This window comes from Emiliania huxleyi (assembly GCF_000372725.1).
Source record: "Emiliania huxleyi CCMP1516 unplaced genomic scaffold EMIHUscaffold_5, whole genome shotgun sequence".
Classification (NCBI taxonomy): Eukaryota; Haptophyta; order Isochrysidales; family Noelaerhabdaceae; genus Emiliania; species Emiliania huxleyi.
This window is the reverse complement of record NW_005198244.1, coordinates 1,480,017-1,502,832: the sequence shown is the minus strand read 5'-3', so window position 1 is coordinate 1,502,832 and position 22,816 is coordinate 1,480,017. Positions and strand designations below refer to the sequence as shown.

The window sequence follows — 22,816 nt, the reverse complement described above, 5'->3', positions numbered from 1 at the left end:
GATCCCGGGTCCGGCAAAAAGTTTTCTTTCGCCGGACCCCTTGGTGGGGCCCCTAAGCCCAAGGAGCACCCAATTTCGATTTCAGACTCAATGTATGTAGCTCTTTCGACCGCGTGAGATAAGAAAGTGTGGATTTTGGCACTGGGGTGTGCAGGAAGTAAGGCGTATGTGTACTAGTGTACAACTGTACGAGTATGTGTGTGTGTGTATATGCCTCACGCTCTCGCAACGCCTCTAAAGCTGCTCGCCGGCGGCGGCCTTGCGCAAGCACAAGTGATCAGGAGGCAAGCGTGTTTGCGCGCGCTGCTGCTCCACGCGCTGCCGCTCGCCACCCTCCGGCCGTCGCCTGGCGTTGCCGCCTCTGTGGACCCATTCTTCGACAGGCTGCGCGCTCGCTACATCTTGCTCCGGCCCGGCGAGACCACCTTTGAGGCGGCCGGCATGGTCGACAGCAACCCGATCAACAAGCAAGCGGCGCTGCGAGGGCTCACCGAGCAGGGCCGCGAGCAGGTGCGGGCCGCGGCCGAGGCGCTGGCGGCACGCGGCGTCACGAGCCCCGTGATATTTTACGACAACGGCGCCCGCGCGAGCCAGACGGCAGACATCCTCGCGAACAGCCTGTCGGTGCCGCGCAGGGACGTGGAGCCCGAGTTTCGCTGGCTAGAGGCGCGCGGCCTCGGAGCCCTCGACGGCACCGACCTGCAGGCCGCCACCGAGTACCTGCACCGGATCGACGCGGCGGACGTCGAGTCGGCCGCGGAGGAGGCGGAGGACGGCACGCCGAGCGACTCGGTCAACGACGTCTTTGGCCGCATGCGCAACACGATCGCAAAGATAGAGACGTCGTACGGAGGCGGCGACTTTGTGATCATCGGAGGCGACGCGGCCGTGCTCTCCGTCTTCGCCGCCGCCGCGTGCGGCACCGACCTGCGCGACCACGGCCGCTTCACGCTGCCGCCGGGCGGCTGGTACGACCTGCGGCAGCTGGTGGCCGACTATAAGGCCGGCCGGTTCGAGGAGGCGCCGCTGCCCGCCCCCTCCGCGGAGGAGGTGACGCGAGGGCGCGAGGCGCTGCGCGAGATGGGCCCGCGCATCTTCTCAGACACCGCGGCCGGCTCGTGCCTGTGCTGCAGCTGCAAGAGGTGAGAGCTTCCTGCCTAGTTTTTAGATCGTGTAATGGGTGTGGATGTGCTTACCTTATACCGCCACGATGACACAACGCTTGAAAAACCATTCTGACGAGCCGCCGAGCATACTTGCGTGGACGTTTCGGGCTCCTATCCCCCGCCCCGGATCCGTGGGCGATCGCACACGCGGCTGGGGGGCACGGCGCGGAGGTGCCAGGTGGCGCTTACCACTGAAAAGGAGGTTTTGGAGCCCCTAAACGCGTCATAATAGCCGCACGTTTGCCCTCGCCGTGCCTTGCCATCTCCGAGCCGCGCCCCCTCCTTCAGTTTTAAGGCGAATCGGGTGCCGAACTCGGCGTCGACAGCTTTGGCTCGACATCTTTACCATTTTGGCGAGAAACGCATAAGCCGCCCCAGCGAACTGGCCGATACGGCCGAAATCGGAGGCAGCGCCGGGGCGGCTTATGCGTTCCGCGGGGTCGTATGTTTGAGCCGGATATCGACCTGGTGTCCCGTGGGGAAGGTATTGAACTGCCTTAAAACGGAAGGGCACGTCCTGTTCACGCGATGGCCAGCCGTGGTGTGAGCCCGAAGGGTCGGCGAGAGTCGGCACCCTCGGTCAATATTGGCTCTGACGCCGTGCCAGTAGTCGGCGCGCCGCGATCTGCATACCTGTTCGTACCTCTATAGTAGTGCGGCCACGTGTATTGCTGTTCGGCGAGCCGCGTTCCGCTCTCTCGACCGTGAGGCCAGTTGGCGGGCGCCTAAAGCGCCTGGTTTGTGCGTCGAGCGGTGAGCTCACAACAGACACCGTCCGAGCCCGATGCACGCCAGGCGTCTCATTCCAAGCCCACTACGCATTCCCACGCGCTCAGGCGCCGCTCGAACCCCACCTCTTTGAGCCGGTTACCCCGCGGCAAGGCAACTCGGCGCTCTCGATGTGCGCACTAGGCAGTCTCAACGCCGATTACTGCCGAGCGCGCACGACTCGTAGGCGTACCGGCGTGCCGCTGGCATACTACGCGACGGTGGAGGCGCGTGGGCTTGCTCAAAAGGCATGCATCTGTCGGAGAGCGTGCCGCAAGACCTGATGTGCCTCCGCTCCAGGTGTGAGGCAGTTCGATGGATCCAGTCTAGCGACCTCTACGTGACGATTGAGGACTGCTCTTCCCCTTTGGCCGAGCCTCCAGTCCCTGCCACCGTGCACCTGGCGCCAGAAAGCTGCATTTACATCCCGCACGCGCGATCGGCAGTCGAGTTATAACCCGCAGCTGTGCAGTGCGTGCGCACCACGAACCGTTGTTCGGCGATCTCTCGGCGACCACTCGTCGACTCGCGCTCAGACGCGAGGTGCGTGCTCGCCCGGCCCCCCGTGAGGGGACTAGGCCATTTTTAGCGAGATCGGGGAAATCACTCTCATCGCCCGCCGCTCACGCTTCCCTCCCTCTCCCGCTGCCGCCGTATCCGGTCCTAGCCTGCGATACATTGAGACCTCACGCCCCGCGACTGTCTTCCACGCTCGCAGGCGGGCCTATCCGCCGTGCCACTCCATGCATGATCACCGCTGGGGGCAGCGGTGCTCGTGCGACTGCGGATTCGGCCTCACCTCACTGCCCTCTGGCCTGCAGCTGCACGTTGCCGGGGGCCATTCTCGAGCCCTCTGGCGAATGGGCCCAAATCCGGGCTCTGAGCACGCCTACTGCTGACGATCTATGTAGCTAGTGCGGTGGGGTCTGGCGCAGGTGCGCGAGACCGTCGCCACAGGGGGGGACGCGCGATTATGTGGGCGCTCCCGAGGGGGCGAAACCGCATGTTCAAGGGAAACCAGGCGAATTGCGCCCCCAAAATGGTCCTGAGCGGCTCCCACGACCTCCCCAACACCCGAGGTGCACGACACGACCGCTTGTTCGAACATTAGTGACACAAGTAGTTATTCCTGTGGGTTGTGTCATCGTGCCTTACCTTACCTTAGTCCTTACTCTACCTTACCAGGCCGCCTTTTTATTTACACCTCGGAGGCTCATGTACCAAAATAACGATCCACTTCGCCACACTCTGCACACACCGTGCGTGCGAGCCCGAGCAGGCTCGAGACCGACGTGCGACGAGAGATCCACACCGTACTCTCTCTCATCTCCCGCGCTCTCGAAACTCTAGTCTACGCCCCGCCTCCACTGCGGTGGCAGCGCGCCACCACCTCCGGCGTCGCGCTCGCGGTGCGGTAGAATAGACGCATAACGGTCAGGGAGCTGCCGTTGACTGCAACGTTGTGGCTCCCGCTGACATCGACATAGATGCACGCGCCGACTGGACAAGCGCCGCCCAAGTCGGGGTTGTTCATCGAGCCCCAGCGGCCAGAGCGACCGCTGCGCCACCGCGCGTCACCATTGCCGCCGAGCTGCAGCGAGGAGCCGTCCTCGCACGCCCACTCCGACCCGACGAGCCGCTTGATGAGCGGCATCGTGCGCAGCTCCGTCGCGAAGCCGTTTGCGTGCCGCCCAAACCAGTCGAGCCTACGCGGAAAAAGAAACACGGCCGAGTCGCGCGAGGAAGAACAGCGCGCGTGCGAAGAAGAACAGCCTGCGGCGGCCGTAGACCGACTGCAGCGGCGGCTCGCTCGAGCCGGGGGCGGGCTGCCGGCGCGGCCACGCGGTGCCGAGCGCGCGCATCGCCTCGTTGAAGGCGCCGACGAGGAAGAAGGCGGCCTTGTTTGCGCCGGGCGGCGGGTCGGGCAGCGGGTACGGCGGCGGCTCTGCGGAGAAGTGTCGCTTGTCGAGGGAGAACTCGCCTGGGGTGAGTGGATGGGTGTGGTGAGGAGCGAGCTGGGAAAGAAGGGGGTGGGGTGGGGGGGGGGCGCTTGTCGGGGGGCGGAGCTCGCCGATCGTCCACGGCTGGCAGGGGGTGCCGTCGAGGTAGTACTCAAACTGGTAGGTGTAGTGGAAGATCCAGTAGCGGAGAGGGAAGCCGTCCAGCTGCGGGGCGGAGGGTGTGTGTGTGTGTGTGTATATTTACCTATGGTGGGGGGGGGGGAGGAGGGATGGAGAGCTGCGCCTGCGCGGCGGAGGAGAGGGCGCCCGGCTCGACCTGGAAGTCGCGGAAGACCTGATGTGTGCAGAGGACGGCCGTTGCGTGTATGGACCAGACTCTCGACCTGGACGGCGCGGGGAACCTGGTGGCGAAGCCCGATGGAGGCGGAGGCGATCGAGTAGCCCCACATCTCGATCACCCAACCGAGGGTGCGGTCGGCCTGAAGGCATCATCAATGCTGTCAGCCATCCCGACCAGCTCCTCCCAACCTCGACCGCACAGCCGAGGGTGTGGCGTGCGTGCCTGCGGGTCCGTCTTGAGCTTGACCGCCGTCTCGCTCCACGGCCCTGCCACCTCCTCGAGGTCGGCCCTGTGGATGAGCACGGGCGACGGGCCGATCGACTGCACCTGCTTGTAGCCCGCCTCGCCGCCCGCCGGCCAGACCCGCTTGATGAAGGGCGCGTGGGTCGGGTTGGGGCCCATGTAGCCGAAGAGGTACGCCATCGGCGAGCCGCGCTCGGCGCGGTTCGGGATGGGCTGCAGCAGCACGTGGTCCTAGGAGGTGTCTAGGAAGTGTCTAGGAAGTGTCTAGGTTCGGGAGGGGCTGCAGCAGCACGTGGTCCGTCTCTGCGACGAGGAGGTACTCTTCCTGCAGCGCGGCGTACCGGGCCGACTTGAGGAAGTAAGTGACGCTGCGGGGCCGGTTGATGACGCGGTAGCCGTGGAAGCGAGAGATGTCGGCCGGCTCGTACCTGCCGCACAGCGGAGGCGTCAAGGCCCCGACGAGCGACGGGAGAGAAACATCCGCGGAGCCGCACTCGGGCGTGAAATGCGACGGTATCTCCGCCTCGAGCCCGTCCGGACGGCCGCCTAGGAAGGGGACCACGCAAGGCTCGGGAAGGCTCCGGCTCCCCCTCCCTCGAGCCCGGCCAACCGATGGCCTGGCGACGCGACCAGCCGCGTGAAGCCGGTCAGCTCGGTGCAGCGGCCCGCCGGGTCTGAGTCCCGCACGCGCTGCCAGTGGTGATACATGATGCGGCACTGCCATGACTGGTAGTTGTCCGCCGTGGCGGTCAGCACCACGTGGAACGGCTTGCGCGATGCGGGACACCCTTGCACTGCCACGCCGGAGATGTTGCGACCGCTGCTGCCGCCGCCACTGCTGCCGCCACTGCTGCTGCTGGCACCACCGCTGCTGCCGCCGCCACTGCTGCCGCCACTGCTGCTGCTGGCACCACCACTGACGCCTCCGGCTTTGACCTTTGCCACGTCCGCACGACCAGCTGCTGCGTTTGTGGCGCGTGTGCGAGCAGCGATGAGCGCCAGAGTAGCTGCATCTGGTGCATGCGGAGAATTGTCGTGCAGATCCGCCTGCGGCATTGAGCGCGCCCATTGAAACAGCGGCACGCCTGCAAACGGGAGCAGCAGAAGACTGAGGTTCCTCTTCGACAGCATCGGCGGACCGTCGGCCGAGAGTCGACGGCCGCGACCGAGAGGCCGAGTGTTGAGGTGGCGGCGCGAATGCCTTCCAGCCTTGGTTATTAGAAGAAAATACCCTATATGGTGCCGTGCGCCTGGTCTGCTTGGTGAGAAACTGCGGAGAGAGATAGGAAGTGGTAGACGCGCGAGGGTGGGCGACGGCTAGCACCACACTCCTCTCCTTAAATCCCTGTGTGGTGGCGGCGTGCCGTCCTCCCATCCCTCCCTTGGGGTGTCTGTTTTCTTTCTTTCTGGTCTGCAGCGAGAATCGGCGAGGGACTGCGAAGAGAGATGGGAAGAGGCAGACGCCCAAGGGTGGGCGACGGATAGCGCACGACACCCCTCTTCTTAAAATCCCTGTGTGGTGGCGGCGTGCCGTCCTCCCATCCCTCCCATGTTTTCTTTCTTTTTTGGGGGGTCTGTGAGAGGTTGAGGTGCGAGCCCTGGAGGCCCTGGGGATACTTCACACAAAAACACAACCCCCGACCCAAGACGCACAAGCACAGACAGTCGAGAAGGGAGAGACAGCAACGACAGTCAGAAGCCAGCGCTGAATGCCTTTTCACGCGAAAAGAATTTTATCACAAACTCCTCTCGCACGACACTGGGCAGGGGGGGTGATGCACGCCCTGTGAGAGCGGGGCGGGGTGCGCACTGTGCCTCTGTGTTCGTGCGTCGCCCATCTCTCCTGGAGATGACTGCTCTTATCCTCGCGCTACCCAACGCGGCCACAAAGGATATCCACCTCGAGAACCTCGAGAGAGATGACTGCGCTATTTATTTATTACACTGGGCAGGGACTGGCGCGCACTGGCACTAACACAGGTACACCAATCGCGCCCCCTCCTCGTATTATCGTCAAGTAGAGTTTGTTAGTAGTTTATGTAAATTGCGTGGGCCGTCGGGGGGGGGCGGTGTGCAGTGCTCAAACTTTACCGGTATGGGAGTTTTTGGCTAATCAAACCCAAGGCCTGCACTAATCAAAAAGTGGTACGGGATACCAGTTGCCTCACGGAAATCAAAGCGAGTCGGAGTGCCTTCTTGGTGGCAAAATCGGCAAAATCGGCAAAATACCGGGTATTTTGCGGGTATACCTGGAAAAACCCGGGTATACCCGGGTAAGACCCGCACTTTTGCATGGTTTCGCCCCCGGGACCACACCGACAGCCGCTACAACTACTGAAAACCCCGCATACCACTTTCGCATACCACTATACCATACCACTCCAAAACTAATCAAAATATCGCCAAATACCAGTCTCATACCGGTAAAGTTTGAGCACTGGCGGTGTGTATTCTCGTATTAGAGTTAAGGCGGGGAAACACGGAACTAACCCTCGCGCCTCGGAGACCCGTGTTTACTTTGTGGCCCATTCCCCGCGAACGCGCACCTCCCCAGGGCTAGGGCTCTCTAGCCCGCAACCCGACCCCGATCATCCGACCCACTGGGGGGTGCGCTTCTTAGCCCCCCCGCGGCCTTGGGTGTGAGTGCCTGAGGCTGCCAACCTCCAAGTGCTCCAAGTTTGGCCGCGTTGGGTTAGCGCGGATTGGTGTGACGCGATCCACACAGGCGTGCCCCGGGTACTTTATAACACCAAGCCCCTCAGCAAGAGTGATCAATCAGCTCCACCCTGTCTAGAAAGAAACGGATCGGTTCCTCCTGGACCGCTGGTGCCGTCTCGGGCTTTGCCCACCACAAGCCCATTCTGCTCATCAGGCTCGGGCGCGGCTCTGACACCGCCGTCTCCTGGACGCGCCGCCTGTTCATGAGGGTGAATCCGCGCCACCCCTCAAAGGTAGGTCCAGGAGGTTGCACCGATTTCCAAATCGGGATGCACAGCGTGTACAGCCCCAGGTTTGCCTGGACGATGAGGTTGTTGCGGTCGAGCGGGTGGACTTGTGAGGCAATGTTGGAGCCCTTTCCTCCGCTCAGCTGGTACGACAACCCCTCTGGCAGCGGCTCGATGCAGCGCGAGAACCCAGCTCTGCAAGCGACCCCAGGCGAGCCGGCGGTCTTCCCCGACTCGTCAACCTGCGGGAGCTCGTACGTCTCCACAAAGAGCTCGATAAAGCCGCGGCGGAACCACGCCCCTACCCCCTTCATCCAAGTCCACACGCCCATGGCTGCGTTCACGACTGTCCCCGCGATCCGTGTGAAGATGGTGCGCGTCATACAGAAGGACCACATAGATGAACACTCCTCCGCATCTGTGTAGTAGTCGCCAGCGTCGCTTTCCATTGCTGCCTCCTCCTGAGTAGTGCCCATCAAAAAGACGTCGTCCTCGCAAGTCCCGTTCAAGGACGGCGGGATGTAGATGTCGACGAGAATGTTCCGGTACGCGCCTCCTCTCTCTGGTGGCATGATGGGGTGTGTGCAGCCTGGCGCTTCGCAGGTCAGGCTGATTCCGCTCATGTACAAGAACTCCGCCTCGTATGACAGCGTGTTGGTCACACCGCACGGGTCCCTGTTCCGCCATGCACCTGTCGACTCTTTGTCGTTGATCGACTCGTAGTAGCCCCATCCGCTCTCGAGGTTCTTGTCCAGGATGGTGAATGACCTGCCCGTCAACGACCGCGCGGACGCCATCGCCGACCGCGCTGCCATCGTCTCGAGCGGCTTCGCCAGCTCAGCCGGAGGAGGCTCGAGGGCGCTGTAGCCAAAGAAGAGCTTGAGGGTGCGATCGGAGAGGCCGGCCGCCTGTCGGCCGTCGACACAGCCAGGCTTACTGCTGGGCTAAAGCGGCACCGGCAGGCCCTGCTCGCCTTGCCACACCGTGTCCCCTTCCCAGCCAATGCGAGGGGACCAAGTGTGCGACTCCTGGTTTATGAGACGGGGCGCATGAGCCCCGGGGCAAGCTGGGGATGGTGGACTGGCGGTGTTGCCAGGAAATCGGGGCTTGGGACCAGGCGCGCGCAGCGCAGGGGCTTGCACCTCGGCAAAGGGTGCAATGGCCGCGAACGGAGTTTTCTGCACCTTCTCGGCAACCGCGCCGGTTGTCAGCAGGGCATTTGTCAAGATGGCGATGGCAAAGAAGCGCAGGCGTGCAACAGACATGGTCATGGATGGAATCGGGAGTAGTTTTCGATTAGTAATGAGTGCGGGCGTAAACAAAAGAACCTCTTGAGAAGATGTTTGGTATAACTCACATAATGGTTTTAGGTTTGTTGTTGGCAAATCAAGACACAGAGCTCACACAGAATCACAGCGGGAGGAAAGCGGCGAGTCGCAATTCCTGGGGTCCTTGTGGCGGGCCACCCTGTCCAGAAAGGCATGGATGCCAATCTGGCTGGGTGGGGTCTCTCGACCGAGTCTATTAATGGTATTGCTAAATCTCTCTCTCTCTCTCTCTGATCACGTGCGTGCGTGACCAACCTCTGCTCCCGACCGACTCGAGAGGAGACTTGTTTTTGTTGAACACGTACACGCCACACGAGGGGGGGGAGAAAGAAGGACAGGGTCCCCACCTGCACGAGCAGGAGGATCTTGGAAGGACGATCAGGGACACAGGGGGAAAAGAAAGAAAGAAAAAAGGCAAACGAAGGGATGGGAGGAGGACAGGGTCCCCACCTGCTCCAGCCTTCTTGGAAGCACCATAGAGCCCTTTTCTTTTTTGCGGGCATACAGACATGTACATGTGTGTGAGCGAGCGGCTGGCGGCCTTCGTCGCCGCGCAGCCGTCGACGCGTCGGATCGTGTGTGTCACTTCGGGAGGCACCACGGTCCCACTGGAGCGCAACACGGTGCGCTTCATCGACAACTTCTCCACTGGCAACCGCGGGGCTGCTCTCGCCGAGCGCTTTCTCGCCGAGGGCTATGCTGTCATCTTTGTGCACCGCGCCGGCTCCGCCTTCCCGTTCGCCCGCCGCCTGCTGCCACCGGCCGTCTCGCCCGAGGAGTGGCTCCGCAGCCTCGGCGACGCCGCCGCGACTGCCGAGCGCGAGCGCGCCACCGCGACATTTTCGGCGTGTGCTCCGCGCCTCCTCGCACTGCCCTTCACGGCGGTGAGCGAGTATCTGGCGCTGCTGCGCGAGGCGAGCTGCGCGCTCGCGCCCGCTGGTGCTCGCGCCATGGTCTGCCTCGCCGCGGCTGTCAGCGACTTTTACGTGCCGGACGACGCGCTGCCGGAGCACAAGATCCAGTCGGCAGCCGGCGGCGGCGACACGGCGGCGGACGGCAGCCTGACGCTGCAGCTGCAGCCGGTGCCAAAGATGCTTGGCGCGATCAAGGGGCTCGGAGGCGGCGGCGGCGCGGCCTGGGCGCCGCGCGCCTTCGTCGTAAGCTTCAAGCTTGAGACGGACAGCGCGATCCTCCTCTCCAAGGCGGCGGGCGCGATTGCAAAGTACGGCGTCGACCTCGTGTGCGCCAACCTGCTGCAGACGTACAAGCGGGAGGTGACGGTGGTCACCGTGGCGGCCAGCGATGGCGACGCGCTCTCGACCACGCCGCTCTCGCTCGACGGCGCCGCCGACGGCGTCGAGATGGAGGAGCTGCTCGTGGGCGAGCTGGCGGCGAGGCACGCGAGGTGGGCGGGCGAGGGCGAGACCTGAGAGACGGGGAGAGGTGTTGACGAGGAGAGGTGTGGCCCGCCGTTCTACAAATGGGCGACGTGGGACCCAAAAAAATCCAACGCAAGAAAAAGCTCACCCGCGCGGCACCGGACGGAAGAAGGCGGCGGGGGGGGGAGTCAGGCGGACCCCGCCAGTCCCTTCGGCGTCACCTCCCACAGCTTGCCTCCGATGGTGAGCGGAGCTCCCGCGGCGGCGAGCCGTGTCAGGTCGAGCAGCAGCAGCACCAGCATGCCGGCGCCGAGCGAGGAGAGGGCGACGCCGCGGAGGCCGGTGCCCTCGAGAGGCGTGTTGCCGGGCTCGTCGAGTGCGTAGTAGACCGGGAAGGAGACGAGGAAGTAGATGCCGTAGAAGGCCGAGCCGAGGGTGTACGCCATGTGCCGGTCCTCAAAGTCGTAGTACGGAAAGTGCGAGATCGTGAGCGTCTCCATGAAGGCGGTGGCGTACGAGAGGGCGCAGACCTGCGCCACAGCTCGAGTGGGTGAGGAGGCGCAGTCCGAACCGTGCGCACACCGCACCACCCGGCCCGCACACCACGTACGCGAACAGAGCGGTGCGCAGGTTGCCGGGCGCAAAGCCGGTCGCGACGCGCCGCAGCGCCAGGTTGGCGAAGACATGGTAGGAGGAAAAGTAAAAGTGGGTGGCGAGGTACATGCAGATGGGCACGTCATTCAGCCGCCACGCGGGCACCTAGGCCCCACGGCTCGGGGCTCGGGGTCGGGACAGCGTTGGGGCGCGCCTCTTGAGAGCAGGCGCCGTGTAGCGCGCGCGCAGCACGCAGTAAAAGTAGTGCGTGTACCAGTAGTTGCCGATGAAGCCAAAGATGGCGATCCAAAGCTGCGCGCGCGCACCGTGCCGTTCGCCCAGCGGCCGCCCGTCCGCGCCGCCTCTCGCCAACTCGCGCAGCACTAGCGGCGCCGCGAGGCCGCCGCAGACGAGAAAGTAAGTCGCCGCGGTGAACTCCTCGTACAGTTCGAGCGCGATGATGACACCGAACGCGCCCATCCACACGATCGAGTACCACAGCACCCACGTCTCGTACACGCGCTTCTCGCCGGGCGCGGGCAGCCAGCGCGCCACCGTGCCCTTGGGCGGCGGCCGCTGCGCAGCGAGCAGCAGCAGCAGGCCCGCGATTAGCGCCGCGAAGATGTAGAGCTGCTCGAACGGCGGGAGCTTGGACACGGGCTGCGGCGGAGGCGGAGGCGGCGAGGAGAGGAGGGAGGCGATGGCGTTTAGCATATGCTGGGCCGGCCAAGGCGTTCGGCCGCGAAAATGCCAGCAACCAGAGCAAACCAACGTTCCTGGGGACCCCACTGGGGGAGGGGAGCTGGCGAGAAGAATTTTCAGTGTATGTAGCTCTTACGTACATTCCCGTAGGAGACTCTGCTGACAGGGTTTGCGATGAGGAGCGACCCGAAGGGTTTCTCGGAGGTTAGTGCACCACTAACCGCCGAAGCGCAAAACAAACAAAACAATAAAAATCTCTCTCTCTCTCTCCGAAGCGCAAGCGTTGGCCTGCATATACTTTTCCGGCAAACAACAAGGAAAACAGAGGGTCCCCAGCACTTTGCGTTTCCGGAAATTTCCAGGGAAAACAGAGGGTGTTTGGTGCTCCATTCTGGAAACTCGCGAGTTTCCCTGAGTCTGATCTGAGAGCTGGTCTGGGGCAAAATCTGAGGCAAAATTGAGGAAATCGGCACGATACCCAGGCGGTCGCAGGGACCAGGGTATTTTTCAGGTATACCGGGGGTTTCCAGGTATACCCGCAAAATACCCGGTATTTCGCAGATTTGGCTGATTTTGGTAATTTTGGGCCGGCCCCAAACGAGCCTCAGACTCGGGTCTCGGCTCAGAGCCCGGAAAATTTGATGGTTTCCCCGGGAAAAGAGAGAGGAAAAGAGAGGGTGCTGTAGAGAAAAAAGGAAAGGAAAAGAGACGGGGTGCGAGAGGAAAAGTATATTCAGCTAACGCAAGCGCTGGGAGCAAGAACACTACGACCTGGGTCGGGCTCATACATTTTTCCGAGCAGTATTTATTTAAGTCGGGCACGCGGGAGGAGGTAATTGAGGAGGCGGCGGAGGGGCGGAGTCGGAGGCTGCCGGCGGCGATGCCGATGCGCGATGGCCGCGCAGGGGCGGACTAGGAGGGATGCAAAAGACCCCACCCAGGGTGGATGGAGGAGGGAGGAGGAACGACGCAGGCCGTGCCGGCCGCCACCACCAGCGGCGAGGCGGGGGGGCGAGGGGACCGGGAAGCGACACAGGGGAGAAGAGGGGTCGGCAGCGCAGCGCGCAGGAGGGCAAGAGGAGGCGGGGACGCGGGGAGGCGGGGAGGGTGACCGAGGCGGCAGGTAGGAGGGGCGGCACGGGCGGTCTGGGGGCTCTGGGGTTGGGGTTGGGGTTGGGCGAGCAGGAAAGTTCAGGAACGTGCGGGGGCGCGGGCGCGCAGAGGGCGAGGCGCAGAAGGCGAAGCCGTAGTCGCCTCCGGCACGCGGAGCGCGTCGTGGCCCTCTAGGCGGCACGCGGAGCGCGTCGTGGCCCTCATGGTGGCGTCGCCCGAATCTGTCGAAGGCGCCTTCGATGCCTTCGTTGCGTCTTTTGTCGAGCGCAGCGTGCTGACGGAGGCCAACGCCGATGGCCTGACTGACAAGGTTGCCAGCGCCGCAACGGAGGAAGCACGTGAGGTGGTCATGTGCGAGGCGCTGCGGGCCCTGCTGAAGCCAGGCATGGTAGTCACGCTGACCAGTGCCAAGTCCGAAGCATTCAAGGTCCGCGCGGGCACCGTGCTATACGTGCCGCCGGACAAGCGAACGGATGCCCGCAAGGTGCACATGCTGTCCAGCGAAGCAGATGGTTCCGAGATGTGCATCGCTGCTCTGTGCACCTTGCGCCCTGCGCAGGGCGAAACCACGGCCAATCCTCGCTGGCGCGAGGTCAGCCTGTTCTGGGCTACTGAGGCCAACGACCTTGAGGCGATGGCCGCGCTCGTCGAGGCGGCAGCAGACGCCAACGCCTTCTTTTTCAGCAACACGCCGCTGCTGCGCGCGCTGATGCATCGACACGAGGATGCGGTCGAACTCCTGCTGGGCGCCGGCGCCGACCCCACATTGGCCAGCCCGGACGGGTGCACGCCGCTGATCATGCTCGCGGAGCCGGTGCCCGGCGAACCATCCGACGCGTCAGGGGCGAGGCTCGTGGCCAGGTTGCTGCGTGCAGGCGCGGCACCAACCCTTGAGAGGCGCGATGATGACAACGGCTGCACGGCGCTCGCCACCGCTGCGCTGCGGGGCAACGTGCAGGTCGCCGCCGCACTCCTCGAGGGCGGCGCCGCTTCCGACGCCGCCGACGCGGCGGGCGTCACCCCGCTGATGCTCTGCTTTGCTGGCGAGGCGGAAATTGCGGAGGACAGCGCAGAGAGGCCGAGGCACGTCACACCCGCGCTGGTGCGGCTCCTCCTCAGCGCGGGCGCGAGAGTGGACGCCGTCGACGCCGAGGGGCGCGATGCACTCTGGTACTGCCGCTCGGTGGGTCGTACCGATCTGCTGCGCTTGCTGCAGGAGCACGACAACGACGCCAACGACGCCTTCGACGCGGCATGCGGCGCGGACGGCGTGCCGCTCGACGCCACGGCCGCCGAGCGCCTCTTCACGATGATGTGCGTGCAGCGCGAGGCCGAGAATCGGCGCTTGGGGCGGGTCGAGGACGAGGAAGAGGTTGCGCGCCACGTGGCTGCCTCGCCGCACTTTATGGCTGCTCTGGACGGGCGTGGGGAGCTGCGCGAGGACCATGTGGCGTTTTCTGATGCGTACTTTGGTGGGGCGGCCTAACCGCCGATGCCATCAGTACGGTAGCGGATTTGTTGCTGGTGTCCCTTTGCCTCTTGGGATGCCCGAGACGACAGACCGGCACGTTCGGCCGTCGGCGCTCTCTGAGCCGCTCGGGGCTGTTGGGGTTCACATGATAAACCGACTAGAACAACCCAGAGAGCTCCTTAACACAGTACGCGGGTCTCGCAGGAAAGGGCTATAATAAAGCATTTTTTTTGCTTTGGGCCTTTGGGCCTAAAACAACATCACCGTTGGATCTAAGTTACTTCTAAGGATTAAATGGGCCTAACTAAAGTAGCGAGAGGCAGAGGGTGTGTGAAGGCTTGAAGTTTAGACTGGCCAGTGTGGGTCCGCCGCAGTGGCAGTGCACAAGAGAAAAGACCCAAGACGGATCGGCAGCCGTCTCACATGTTTTTTCTCCTAGCTACGCTGATGCTCTCTCAAGACATCGGTCCTAATTTCCCTCCGTGGCACGACGCACGTCACACGACCTGAGAGTCCTCACCCGCGGCGGGCTCCCTGGAGGGGCGCCTTCCCCAGCGCCTGCCTCACGGCGGGCTGGTCGAGCACGCCGCACTCGCGGCAGACGGCCCGCAGGCCCGAGGCGCCGATCGAGCGGCGCAGCGCGACCAAGCAGAAGGAGGAGAGCACCGGCGGCGAGCGGCCGAGCATCTGCGCGCCGAGCGAGCGCGCGAGCCGCGAGGCGCGGGCGGCGCGCGCACCGTCGAGGAGCGGCCCGTACGTCCACTCGTCCGGTGAGAGCCCTTCGCGCCGCAGCCGGTCGTATAGCCGCATCGCCTCGTCGAGCTCGCCCTGGCCCGCGAAGCCGCGGATGAGGCCGTTGTAGCACATCAGGTCCGGCGCGATGCCGTCCTCCGCCGTCATGGTGCGGAACCAGCTCGCGGCGCGGGCGACGTCTCCCTCGCGTGCGAGCGCCTAAGCCATGACTCCTCCCCGGTGTCAACAGGTCGTCGTCACCCGCGACCTCCTTCCCGTGCGAGTGCCGACAGCACGATCGTGTACGAGCAGCAGTCGGGCGGCGGGCCGAGCTCGCCTCGCCGGAAGCGGGAGAGGAGCGCCGCCGCCTGGCACAGCCACACAAAGGGTCTCAGTCCACTGACTCGCCGACTAGCTGAGTGAAGGGCTGACTCGGGCGAGCCGCCTGCGCCGGCCGGCTGGCGCGAACGAGCGACTCGAGCAGCTGGTTGAGCAGGATCGTGTCGGGCGCGATGCCGCGCGCGGTCATTCGGCGCAGCACGGCCGCCGCCTGCAGAAGGCTCAGACGAGGCTCAGAAGAGGTCCAGAGAAGGCAGCACCGCCGCCGCCTGCTGCGCTAGTCTTTGGTGCCAGATCTCGGCTCTGCCTCGGCTCCATCTCCTCTAAGCTGTACCTCGTCCGGCTGCGCCGTCTTCGCGTACGCGGCGATCGTGGTCGAGTACGACACCAAGTTGGGCGGCACGCCCGCCGCCTGAAGGGGGGAGGGACAGCAGAGAGAGGGCCGAGAGGGAGGAGAGACTGGGCGCCACGCCCGTCCGCCTCCCATCGCGTCTAGCCACCCGCCAGCCATCTGAGTCTCGGCTGCGTCTCGGCTGCATCTCGGCTGCGTCTCGGCTGCGTCTCGCCTCCATCTTGTCGAGCCACTCATCTGCAAGCTCCGGCAGCCGCGCGCGCGCGCAACACGCCAGCACCTTGTTGAAGCACTGCGCGTCCGGCTGCAGCCCGAGCTGCTTCATCGCGCCCAACCACTCCGCCGCGCGCGCGGGCGCCGTCGACGCGCCCGGCGAGAGCGAAATCATCGAAGAGAAAGTGACCTAGCCTCGGCTCGGCCTCGGGCTCACCTCGACTGCACCACACCTCGGCTCGATCTCGAGCGAGGTCATCAAGGAGAAACAGACCGTGTCTGGCGCCACCCCAGCCGCGTGCATCGAGTGCAGCAGCGCCTCCGCCTCCGCCGCTCGGTCGCGCCGCAGCAGGCAGCCAATCACGAGGTTGTACGCCAGCGTCGAGCCGCCTCCTCCGCCTCCGCCTCCGCCTCCGCCGGCCGCCTCCATGCGGCGCAGCAGCGCGAGCGCCTAGCCGAGATGGAGCCGAGATGGAGCCGAGATGGAGCCGAGATGGAGCCGAGGTGTAGCCGAGGTGTAGCCGTGGTGTAGCCGAGGTGTAGCCGTGGTGTAGCCGAGCTCCGCCAGCGCGGGCGCCTCGTCCGCCTCGCCGGCCCGCCCTAGCCCTAGCCCTAGCCCTAGCCCTAACCCTAACCCTAGCCCTAGCCCTAGCCCTAACCCTAACCCTAACCCTAACCCTAACCTCGTCCGCCTCGCCGGCCCGTGCGCAGACCGAGAGCAGCGCGTGGAAGGTTGGCACCTGCGGCAGAGGCTCAAAGCAGGCTGCGCGGAGCACCTCGCTGCGTGGAGCGGCTCCTTGCTTGTGTGCCGCGTTCGGCGCCGCCTCGCCCCAACCGCCCGAGTCTCTCTCGCTGGAATCTCAGCTCCATCCCGGCTCCCTCTGTGCTCCCCCTGTGCTCCCTCTCGGCTCCATCTCACGTTGGGCGCCACCCCGTCCGCCTCCATCTGGTCCAGCACGCCGCTCGCCGCCTCGTACTCGCCGCGCATCGCGTGCCCCTTGGCCACAGACGCGTACGTCACCACTGTCGGCGCGAGGCCCGCGTCGCGCGCCGCCTGCAGCGCCCCCGCCGCCTCCGCCACCCGCCCCGCCACCGCAAACGCCTCAACCAGAGCCGAGTGGGCGCGGATGTCGGCGGTGATGTTCGGCGCCAGGCGCATCTCCGCCATCACCGCGGCGGCGCGCTCGGGCTCGCCTTAGGGGACAGCTCCACGAGGCTCCAGCAAGGCTCTGGGCGGACCTCTCACGCGCTGCGCGGCCGCGCCCGCGCGCGCGAAGCCGGCGATGGCGCTCGTGTACGAGCACGCGTCTGGCTCGATGCCCCAGCCGCGCATGCGATGGATCCACGCGGCGGCGCGGTCCGGCTGGCCTACGGAGCGTCCGAGGAGGCTCCGAGACGTCTGATCCTGGAGGAGACGACGCCGCGGCCCGAGCTCGCCGGCGTTGGCGTGCGCGGCGATGAGGGCGTTGAAGGAGCGGAGGTCGGGGCGGTGCTCGCCCTCGCCGACCATCGTGCGCAGCGTCTCCATCACCTCGTGCGGCAGCCCCGCCGCGCCGTACGCCGCCATCGCGCGGTTGTACTCGGAGCGGCGAGGCGGCGCCTTTGAGCGCCGAAGCAGCAGCTGAGACACCGACGGCTCGACGACGCGCCGGAGCCAGCGCGCGGCCTCGCGCGGCCGGCCGGCGGCGGAGAGGGCGGAGACGACCAGCGCGTAGCTCTCGAGCGACGGCGTCTTGCGCGCGCGCCGCATCCTCCGCAGCAGCGAGAGGCACTCCTCCACCAGGCCCGCCTCGGCGTGCGCGCGGATGGCGCGCTCAAAGAGCTCGGTGTCGGGCGCGGCACCGCTCAGCTCCTCGACGGCGATGAGGTCCGCCAACAGCACCTGGGCGTGCTCGGCCGCAGAAGGCGCCACCTTGGGCACGCCGGCGGCCGCCCTTTGCTCCTCACTCAGGTCGCGAGCCAGGCTGCGCTCGGCCGCTGTGCAGACAACGGAGGATACCGCAGCGCGGCAAGTGCGCGGTGGCTGCCGAGGCGGCAGCAGCTGAAGCGGCTCCACGGAACCGGCGAGGAGGGCGAAGGCGCACGCTGGACGCAGCATATATGTGTGCATATTGTCGGTCTGTAGGCAAGCGTGGAGGCCAAATGAAGAAATTCTGTCTTTTAGAAAAACGAACTATAATGATACTGGAAACAAGAAGACAGTGAGCCACCACAGGCGTCGTTGGCGCACATACTGAGCGGCAGCTGCGCTGGAAATAAGGAAGAGGCGCGTAACTTCATGCGGAAGCTCGACAAACACACAGCGAGGGCGACAGCAAGAGTTGAACGGGAGGCGCCGGACTCAAAAGACACCGCCACATTCCTGAGACGAGCGAGGGCAGCCTCCTTAAAGGCGAAAGGGTCTAGATTTGGGGCGCTCGCCGAAGAAGAGTACGACAAAATAGCGCCCGTGATTGCCTGCACGCTACCCGCACTCACGGACTCCATACCCGAAAGAAAGAGAAGGGAGCTCGCGGGAGAGGTGACGAGTGAACTACAGGTGGTGGGGAAGGCAGCCTCGATTGCCATACAGACATGGGTGCGGAACAACGACAAGACCAAGGCACGGGCAGAGGAACGAGAGAAGAATATAGGGTGGATAAAGCGCCTGTTCACGGCATGGAGGGTGAGCCACGCCGAACGTACCGAACGTAGAGCCGAGCGGAAGGCAGCGGGGGAAGACGACTCCGAGGAGGACGAACCAGTGGAAATTCAGTTGTCAGATGTCACGATGCATCCGAAGGGGACCCCAGCGCCGGCATCATCCGTAGAGGCACGAGTGTTCGAAGAGAGAGTGGACCTGAGCAATGATATGACTTGGAGGCAAATGCTCGGAGTGGGAGTCAGAAATGTGGTCCTTGCGCGAGGGGAGCTCGATACACTCGAGGGGCCAGGATACGCCGCGAGGAGGACGGAGTTGCGCCGAAAGGCGAAAGAAGCCGCGAGAACAAGGGACCGGCAGGCGGCGGCGTCGCAGGACGAGACAGAAGAGAACGACGCGACAGAGGAGGAAATGACAAGGGAGAGAACGACGAGAGTGGGACGACCGCGAGGTGGCATGAAGGCTGCAGCGAGAAGCGGCGAGAGACTGCGAAGAGAGATAGGAAGAGGCAGACTCCCTAGGGTGGGCGACGGCTAGCGCATCACACACCTCTCCTTAAAATCCCTGTGTGGTGGCGGCGTGCCGTCCTCCCATCCCTCCCTTGGGTTGTCTGTTTTCTTTCTTTCTTTAACTATAATGATGTATTGGTTTTTAGATTTTACGCTTATATAGTGGCATGGACGAATGTATGGTTGTATGCGGGCACAATCGACAATGGCAATCTGAATGGCGATGATCTCATCACGAACATCATGCCGACAAGACTCAGACATTGAAACACTGCCGCACACACGGACATCAGCCGGAAGTGAGGGTCGGGGCGGATCTGGATGGCGCGCTGCTCGGCGGGTTGGGTTGTTGGGCGGGGGAGCGCGTCGATTGGGCGGCAGCGCGCACCTACATGGCCTGGCCAGCGTCGCGCACGAGAGCGAAAGCGGAGGCCTGTGGAGAGGCGCTTCAAGCGAGGGTGGCCTCTTCACGGGCGTCGTTTCGCGGGACTGAGGGTGAGGCGCCTTTGGCGCGAAGTCAACAGTTACAACAGGCTCCGTCTCTCCGGCGCCTGAGATGAGATCTCGAGGTGCCGATGGCGGCAGCTCAAGATCTCTATCTTCAGTTAAAGCGATCTCTGTACTCTGAGTTTTGTGAGAGATGCTGTGTGTGGAAGATCTCTGATCGGCATCTACGATCTCGCCACTCAACAAATCTACTGGTGTCCCGCAGAGATCTCGATGTGTATGCAGCAGATTGAATGTGGCCCTACCATGCTAAAACATGAAAAGACTCATGGCCGCTCAAGACGCCCGCGCCCAGCCGTTCTGTCGCCCAGCGCAGCTCTCGCAATAGCACACAGCACTGCTCGTCCGCGTGGCAACGCACCCTCGAGCGGCTTCCAGCTTGAGTGCTCAGACGCGCCTCCGGAGCCGGCCGTCGTCGTCGCTCGGCCCGTACTTTGAGGCGGTGGACTGGAACTCGGCGATCGGCGCGGGGCGGTGCATCGGCATCTGGACGGGCGACAGCTTCATCCCCTCGAGCGTGTCGCGCACGGACTTGTAGACGAAGCGGTTGAGCTTGGCGGAGAAGTGGTACCCGTCGGGGTGCTCCGCCTCGTGGTAGTTTGCCAGCTGGTACTGCATCATGTAGTTGAGGTTGAGCACCTGCGCGACGCCGGCAAGTCTTGGTCCCGGCCTTGCCATCACTCGGCAGAGGTCGGCACGGCGCACGAGGCTGGCGTGAGTGGTCTGGGGCTGGGGATGGGGGGTATGTCGCTGAGCACCGCGCCACGAGGGCCCTTGACGGGGTTGACGCCCGCTGTGCCGAGGCCCGCCGCCTCGCCCGCCTGCAAGCGGCCACGTCCGGACTGGGGCCGGAGCTTGTGTGTGTGGGCAGCACTGTGCGGGCCCGCGCTGCGCCATGCCCTTCTCGCTGCCCCACTCTCTGCCCCACTCTCTGCTCCCCTCTCCTCTGCCCCGCCTCTGCTCCCGTCGCTGCCCCCCTTGTCTGCTCTCCGTGTCTGACCCCGCCCCGGCTGCCTCGCGCCTCGCACGCGAGCGCGACGTACTGCTTGAGCGCGCTATTCGAGCCGGACGACCCCTGCGTCACCACGCCCGTCAGCGTCTCTCCGCGCCCCGCCCCGTCGAGCCGGCCGTTAGTCACGCTCGAGACGTGCTTCGCCCACTTCTCCTAGAGAGCAGAGCCGCGGGAGCGTCGGCGGCGCGTCGCGGACGGGTCGAGGGACGCGCCTCGCAGCTCCTTGTTGATCCGGCCGGGCGTGATCAAGATGATCTTTGCGCTCGGCATCGCCTCCTGCAGCGAGCTGAGGACGGCGGCCATGTTCTCCTTGAACTCCTCCTTCGGCACGCCGCCCGGGGAGGCGGAGACGTGGTCGTTCGAGCCGAGGCTCAGCGTGATGGCAAAGACGTCCTGCCGCCCGGCGGAGCCGATTACTCTGCCGAGCTCGCGACCGCCCGAGGCTACCCGAGGCTACCCGAGATTGCCCGAGATTGCACCTGCCGGTTGATTGAGCCGAGGATCTCGCTGAGTGACGCGCGCAGCAGCCTGTGAGGCGGAGGGAGCGCCGTGGGAGCTCGCCACGTTGGTGCGGGCGCGTGCGACGAGGCCCCGCTCCCAGCAGTGAGCTGCCAGCGCCGGCGTGAGTGTGCCATGGCAGCGTGAGTGGTGCCATGCGTGCGTCTCATCCGCACACCGCGAGTTGCAGCCGGAGTAGCCGCGGTTGAGCACATCGGCGGAGGTGCGCCTGCCCGCGCCACACGCCGCGTGAGCGGCGCCTCTTCACAGCTCCAGCCGTGGCAGACGAGCTGGCGCCACGAGTAGTCGCGCTGCAGCAGCGTCAGCCAGCCGGGGCCGTGCTCCGGGATCGCGATGTCCATCCCCTGCCGCTGCAGCACGTCCGTCGCGAACGGCGCCTACAGGACACGTCCATGACACGTCCATCGCACGCCCATACCCTGCCGCTGCAGCACGTCGCACGAGGCCTACACAGGAGAAAGTGTGTATCATTTTCGGGGTCCAGCCGCCGCTGCAGCTCGCTTTTGGCAAAGGGCGCCTTCTTGTCCCAGGTCGGGTCGCACACGTGCTGCCCGAACTCAGTCAGAGAGTCGCCCAGCGCCAGGAAGATGGGCCGGCCGGAGGCGACGGTGTCGGGCGGGCCGAGCTCGCGCGGCGGCGGAGGAGCCGCCGCCGCCGCCGGTTTCGCCGCGGCTCCGTTGCCACCGCTGCCGTTCGCAGGCAACGTCTCGCCGCCAGACTCGAAGTAGGCGCGCAGCGCCTCCGCGTCCCAGCCAAAAGCGGACTGCGGCGGCACCACGTCATCGCAAAAGTACTCCTCCTGGAGCGCCTTGATCAGTGCCGCTTGGGTCGAGGCGAGCTTCTCGATGAGATCAGACACGCTCATGGTCCCTGCTCTGGGTGAGGCGACAATTGGGAGGGAGGCGGGCAAAAGGGCGGGAGAGGAAGGAGAAGAGATTCGTGGAGGCGCACCGCGGCTGGGATCGAGCTGGATAAAGAGAAACCTGAAAAACTCAAAAGAACACATCTCATGTCATGTTGGGGAGGACAAGAAAGAGGGAATGCTTAAACCCTCAAATCTACCCTTATAAGTCTCTCGTGTCGGCGCCGACGCTCTTTTAACGTAGAACGTCCCAGCCGAAATCCGCCCGCCACGATCGATCAGTCCACAATCGTCGGCCCCCAGCGACCCGCAGCGATGGATGCCGCCGCCCCCCCGCCCCCTGCGGCTGACGCGCCGATGCACGACCGGCCTCCGTGGGATGGCTCTCCGGCCTCTCCGGCCGCTGACGCGGCCGCCCATGCTGCTGCCGATCCGGTCCCTCTCACGCTCAGCGATATCCGCACAAGCTACGACAACTTCGAGGTCGCCGGCTTTGGCCAGGTGCAGCCACCACCTGCTTGCCTCCATGTTCACGCTTCGCGCCCCTTCCCCCCCTCTGACGCCGCCGTATGACCGTAGGTGAGGGGCACGACTACCCGCCTGGAAGGCGCTCTCATCAGCAAGTCACCCAGGCACCAACTCCTGGGCGTTTACGCTTGACTACGAAACCATGCAGTGGATGCAGCTCGATCAAACCGGCGACGCCAACAGCTGGTCCCTGGGCGAGTTCCTCGCCCAGGATGAGGTGCGAGTCATGATGCTCGACCCAGCGTGCACCAAGTCGCTCACATTCCGTGAGTTCGTCAACGGGCCGATCATCTCTCCAAGTCGACTGCGATCTCGGACTCCGACAACTGGACCGGTGCACCAGCCGCGGAGGACGATGGCTCCCTCGACGACATCCCTTCATCGACGGACGCCTTCACCGCCGCCGGCCCTGGGCCATCCAGCGCGGCCTCCGACGGCCTGCACGTGATCGAGCGGGTACAGAAACGGTGGCTGCCCAGCTCACACCCTAATCGATCTGCCTTAGGCACGGAGCCAACGGAGCCATCGCGCATGCCCGCATCGCGTGCGGCTCCGAGGTCTCCCGCCGAGACCGGCTCGGCGCGGCGCGTGG

At 64.7% G+C, this 22,816-nt stretch overlaps 7 protein-coding genes across 7 annotated transcripts; 3 read left to right on the top strand and 4 right to left on the bottom strand.

Moving 5' to 3' along the window:
- Positions 1–381: 381 nt before the first annotated feature.
- On the top strand, positions 382–963 carry EMIHUDRAFT_55449 (hypothetical protein; the record flags this gene model as incomplete). Its single annotated transcript, XM_005767211.1, has 1 exon — positions 382–963. A coding segment is annotated over one exon (582 nt), but the record flags the coding sequence as incomplete, so codon positions are not given.
- Positions 964–3,134: 2,171 nt separating this feature from the next.
- On the bottom strand, positions 3,135–5,679 carry EMIHUDRAFT_432679 (hypothetical protein). Its single transcript, XM_005767210.1, has 9 exons — positions 5,096–5,679; positions 4,973–5,024; positions 4,771–4,906; positions 4,458–4,709; positions 4,297–4,374; positions 4,179–4,229; positions 4,006–4,099; positions 3,708–3,915; positions 3,135–3,640 (listed from the first exon to the last, which is right to left on the bottom strand). The coding sequence occupies exons 1-9, from the start codon at positions 5,607–5,609 to the stop codon at positions 3,286–3,288; spliced, it is 1,740 nt and encodes a 579-aa protein (XP_005767267.1). The 5' UTR covers positions 5,610–5,679; the 3' UTR covers positions 3,135–3,285.
- A 3,626-nt stretch (positions 5,680–9,305) lies between these two features.
- EMIHUDRAFT_55011 (hypothetical protein) lies at positions 9,306–10,040 on the top strand (the record flags this gene model as incomplete). Its single annotated transcript, XM_005767209.1, has 1 exon — positions 9,306–10,040. A coding segment is annotated over one exon (735 nt), but the record flags the coding sequence as incomplete, so codon positions are not given.
- A 174-nt stretch (positions 10,041–10,214) lies between these two features.
- EMIHUDRAFT_432676 (hypothetical protein) lies at positions 10,215–11,292 on the bottom strand. Its single transcript, XM_005767208.1, has 3 exons — positions 10,956–11,292; positions 10,734–10,889; positions 10,215–10,660 (listed from the first exon to the last, which is right to left on the bottom strand). Exons 1-3 carry the CDS (start codon positions 11,202–11,204, stop codon positions 10,319–10,321), a joined length of 747 nt encoding a protein of 248 aa, XP_005767265.1. The 5' UTR covers positions 11,205–11,292; the 3' UTR covers positions 10,215–10,318.
- A 1,449-nt stretch (positions 11,293–12,741) lies between these two features.
- Positions 12,742–14,025, top strand: EMIHUDRAFT_96495 (hypothetical protein; the record flags this gene model as incomplete). Its single annotated transcript, XM_005767207.1, has 1 exon — positions 12,742–14,025. One exon carries the CDS (start codon positions 12,742–12,744, stop codon positions 14,023–14,025), a length of 1,284 nt encoding a protein of 427 aa, XP_005767264.1.
- A 386-nt stretch (positions 14,026–14,411) lies between these two features.
- On the bottom strand, positions 14,412–17,744 carry EMIHUDRAFT_461622 (hypothetical protein; the record flags this gene model as incomplete). The annotated part of the gene is made up of 9 exons (XM_005767206.1): positions 14,412–14,961; positions 15,030–15,110; positions 15,188–15,292; positions 15,416–15,493; positions 15,648–15,836; positions 15,921–16,097; positions 16,330–16,386; positions 16,566–16,840; positions 16,886–17,744. The coding sequence occupies 9 exons, from the start codon at positions 17,742–17,744 to the stop codon at positions 14,527–14,529; spliced, it is 2,256 nt and encodes a 751-aa protein (XP_005767263.1). The 3' UTR covers positions 14,412–14,526.
- Positions 17,745–19,458: 1,714 nt separating this feature from the next.
- Positions 19,459–21,769, bottom strand: EMIHUDRAFT_413706 (hypothetical protein). Its single transcript, XM_005767205.1, has 8 exons — positions 21,352–21,769; positions 21,111–21,211; positions 20,992–21,042; positions 20,795–20,843; positions 20,538–20,708; positions 20,325–20,468; positions 20,062–20,124; positions 19,459–19,942 (listed from the first exon to the last, which is right to left on the bottom strand). The coding sequence occupies exons 1-8, from the start codon at positions 21,697–21,699 to the stop codon at positions 19,691–19,693; spliced, it is 1,179 nt and encodes a 392-aa protein (XP_005767262.1). The 5' UTR covers positions 21,700–21,769; the 3' UTR covers positions 19,459–19,690.
- Positions 21,770–22,816: the final 1,047 nt, after the last annotated feature.

What these genes read in the sequence shown, in the direction of transcription:
- EMIHUDRAFT_432679 (XM_005767210.1), bottom strand. Translation starts at nt 5,609, where the DNA reads ATGCTGTCGAAGAGGAACCTCAGTCTTCTGCTGCTCCCGTTTGCAGGC. An exon ending in CCGTCGCATTTCACGCCCGA is followed by an intron (nt 4,907 to 4,972) that starts GTGCGGCTCCGC and finishes GCTGTGCGGCAG; the next exon opens with GTACGAGCCGGCCGACATCT. An exon ending in AGCTCAAGACGGACCCGCAG is followed by an intron (nt 4,375 to 4,457) that starts GCACGCACGCCA and finishes TGATGCCTTCAG; the next exon opens with GCCGACCGCACCCTCGGTTG.
- EMIHUDRAFT_432676 (XM_005767208.1), bottom strand. Translation starts at nt 11,204, where the DNA reads ATGGGCGCGTTCGGTGTCATCATCGCGCTCGAACTGTACGAGGAGTTC. An exon ending in TGCTGCGCGCGCGCTACACG is followed by an intron (nt 10,890 to 10,955) that starts GCGCCTGCTCTC and finishes CGTGGGGCCTAG; the next exon opens with GTGCCCGCGTGGCGGCTGAA. An exon ending in CCGCTCTGTTCGCGTACGTG is followed by an intron (nt 10,661 to 10,733) that starts GTGTGCGGGCCG and finishes GCTGTGGCGCAG; the next exon opens with GTCTGCGCCCTCTCGTACGC.
- EMIHUDRAFT_413706 (XM_005767205.1), bottom strand. Translation starts at nt 21,699, where the DNA reads ATGAGCGTGTCTGATCTCATCGAGAAGCTCGCCTCGACCCAAGCGGCA. An exon ending in ACCCGACCTGGGACAAGAAG is followed by an intron (nt 21,212 to 21,351) that starts GCGCCCTTTGCC and finishes CGTGTCCTGTAG; the next exon opens with GCGCCGTTCGCGACGGACGT. An exon ending in CGCCCGGCCGGATCAACAAG is followed by an intron (nt 20,469 to 20,537) that starts GAGCTGCGAGGC and finishes TCTGCTCTCTAG; the next exon opens with GAGAAGTGGGCGAAGCACGT.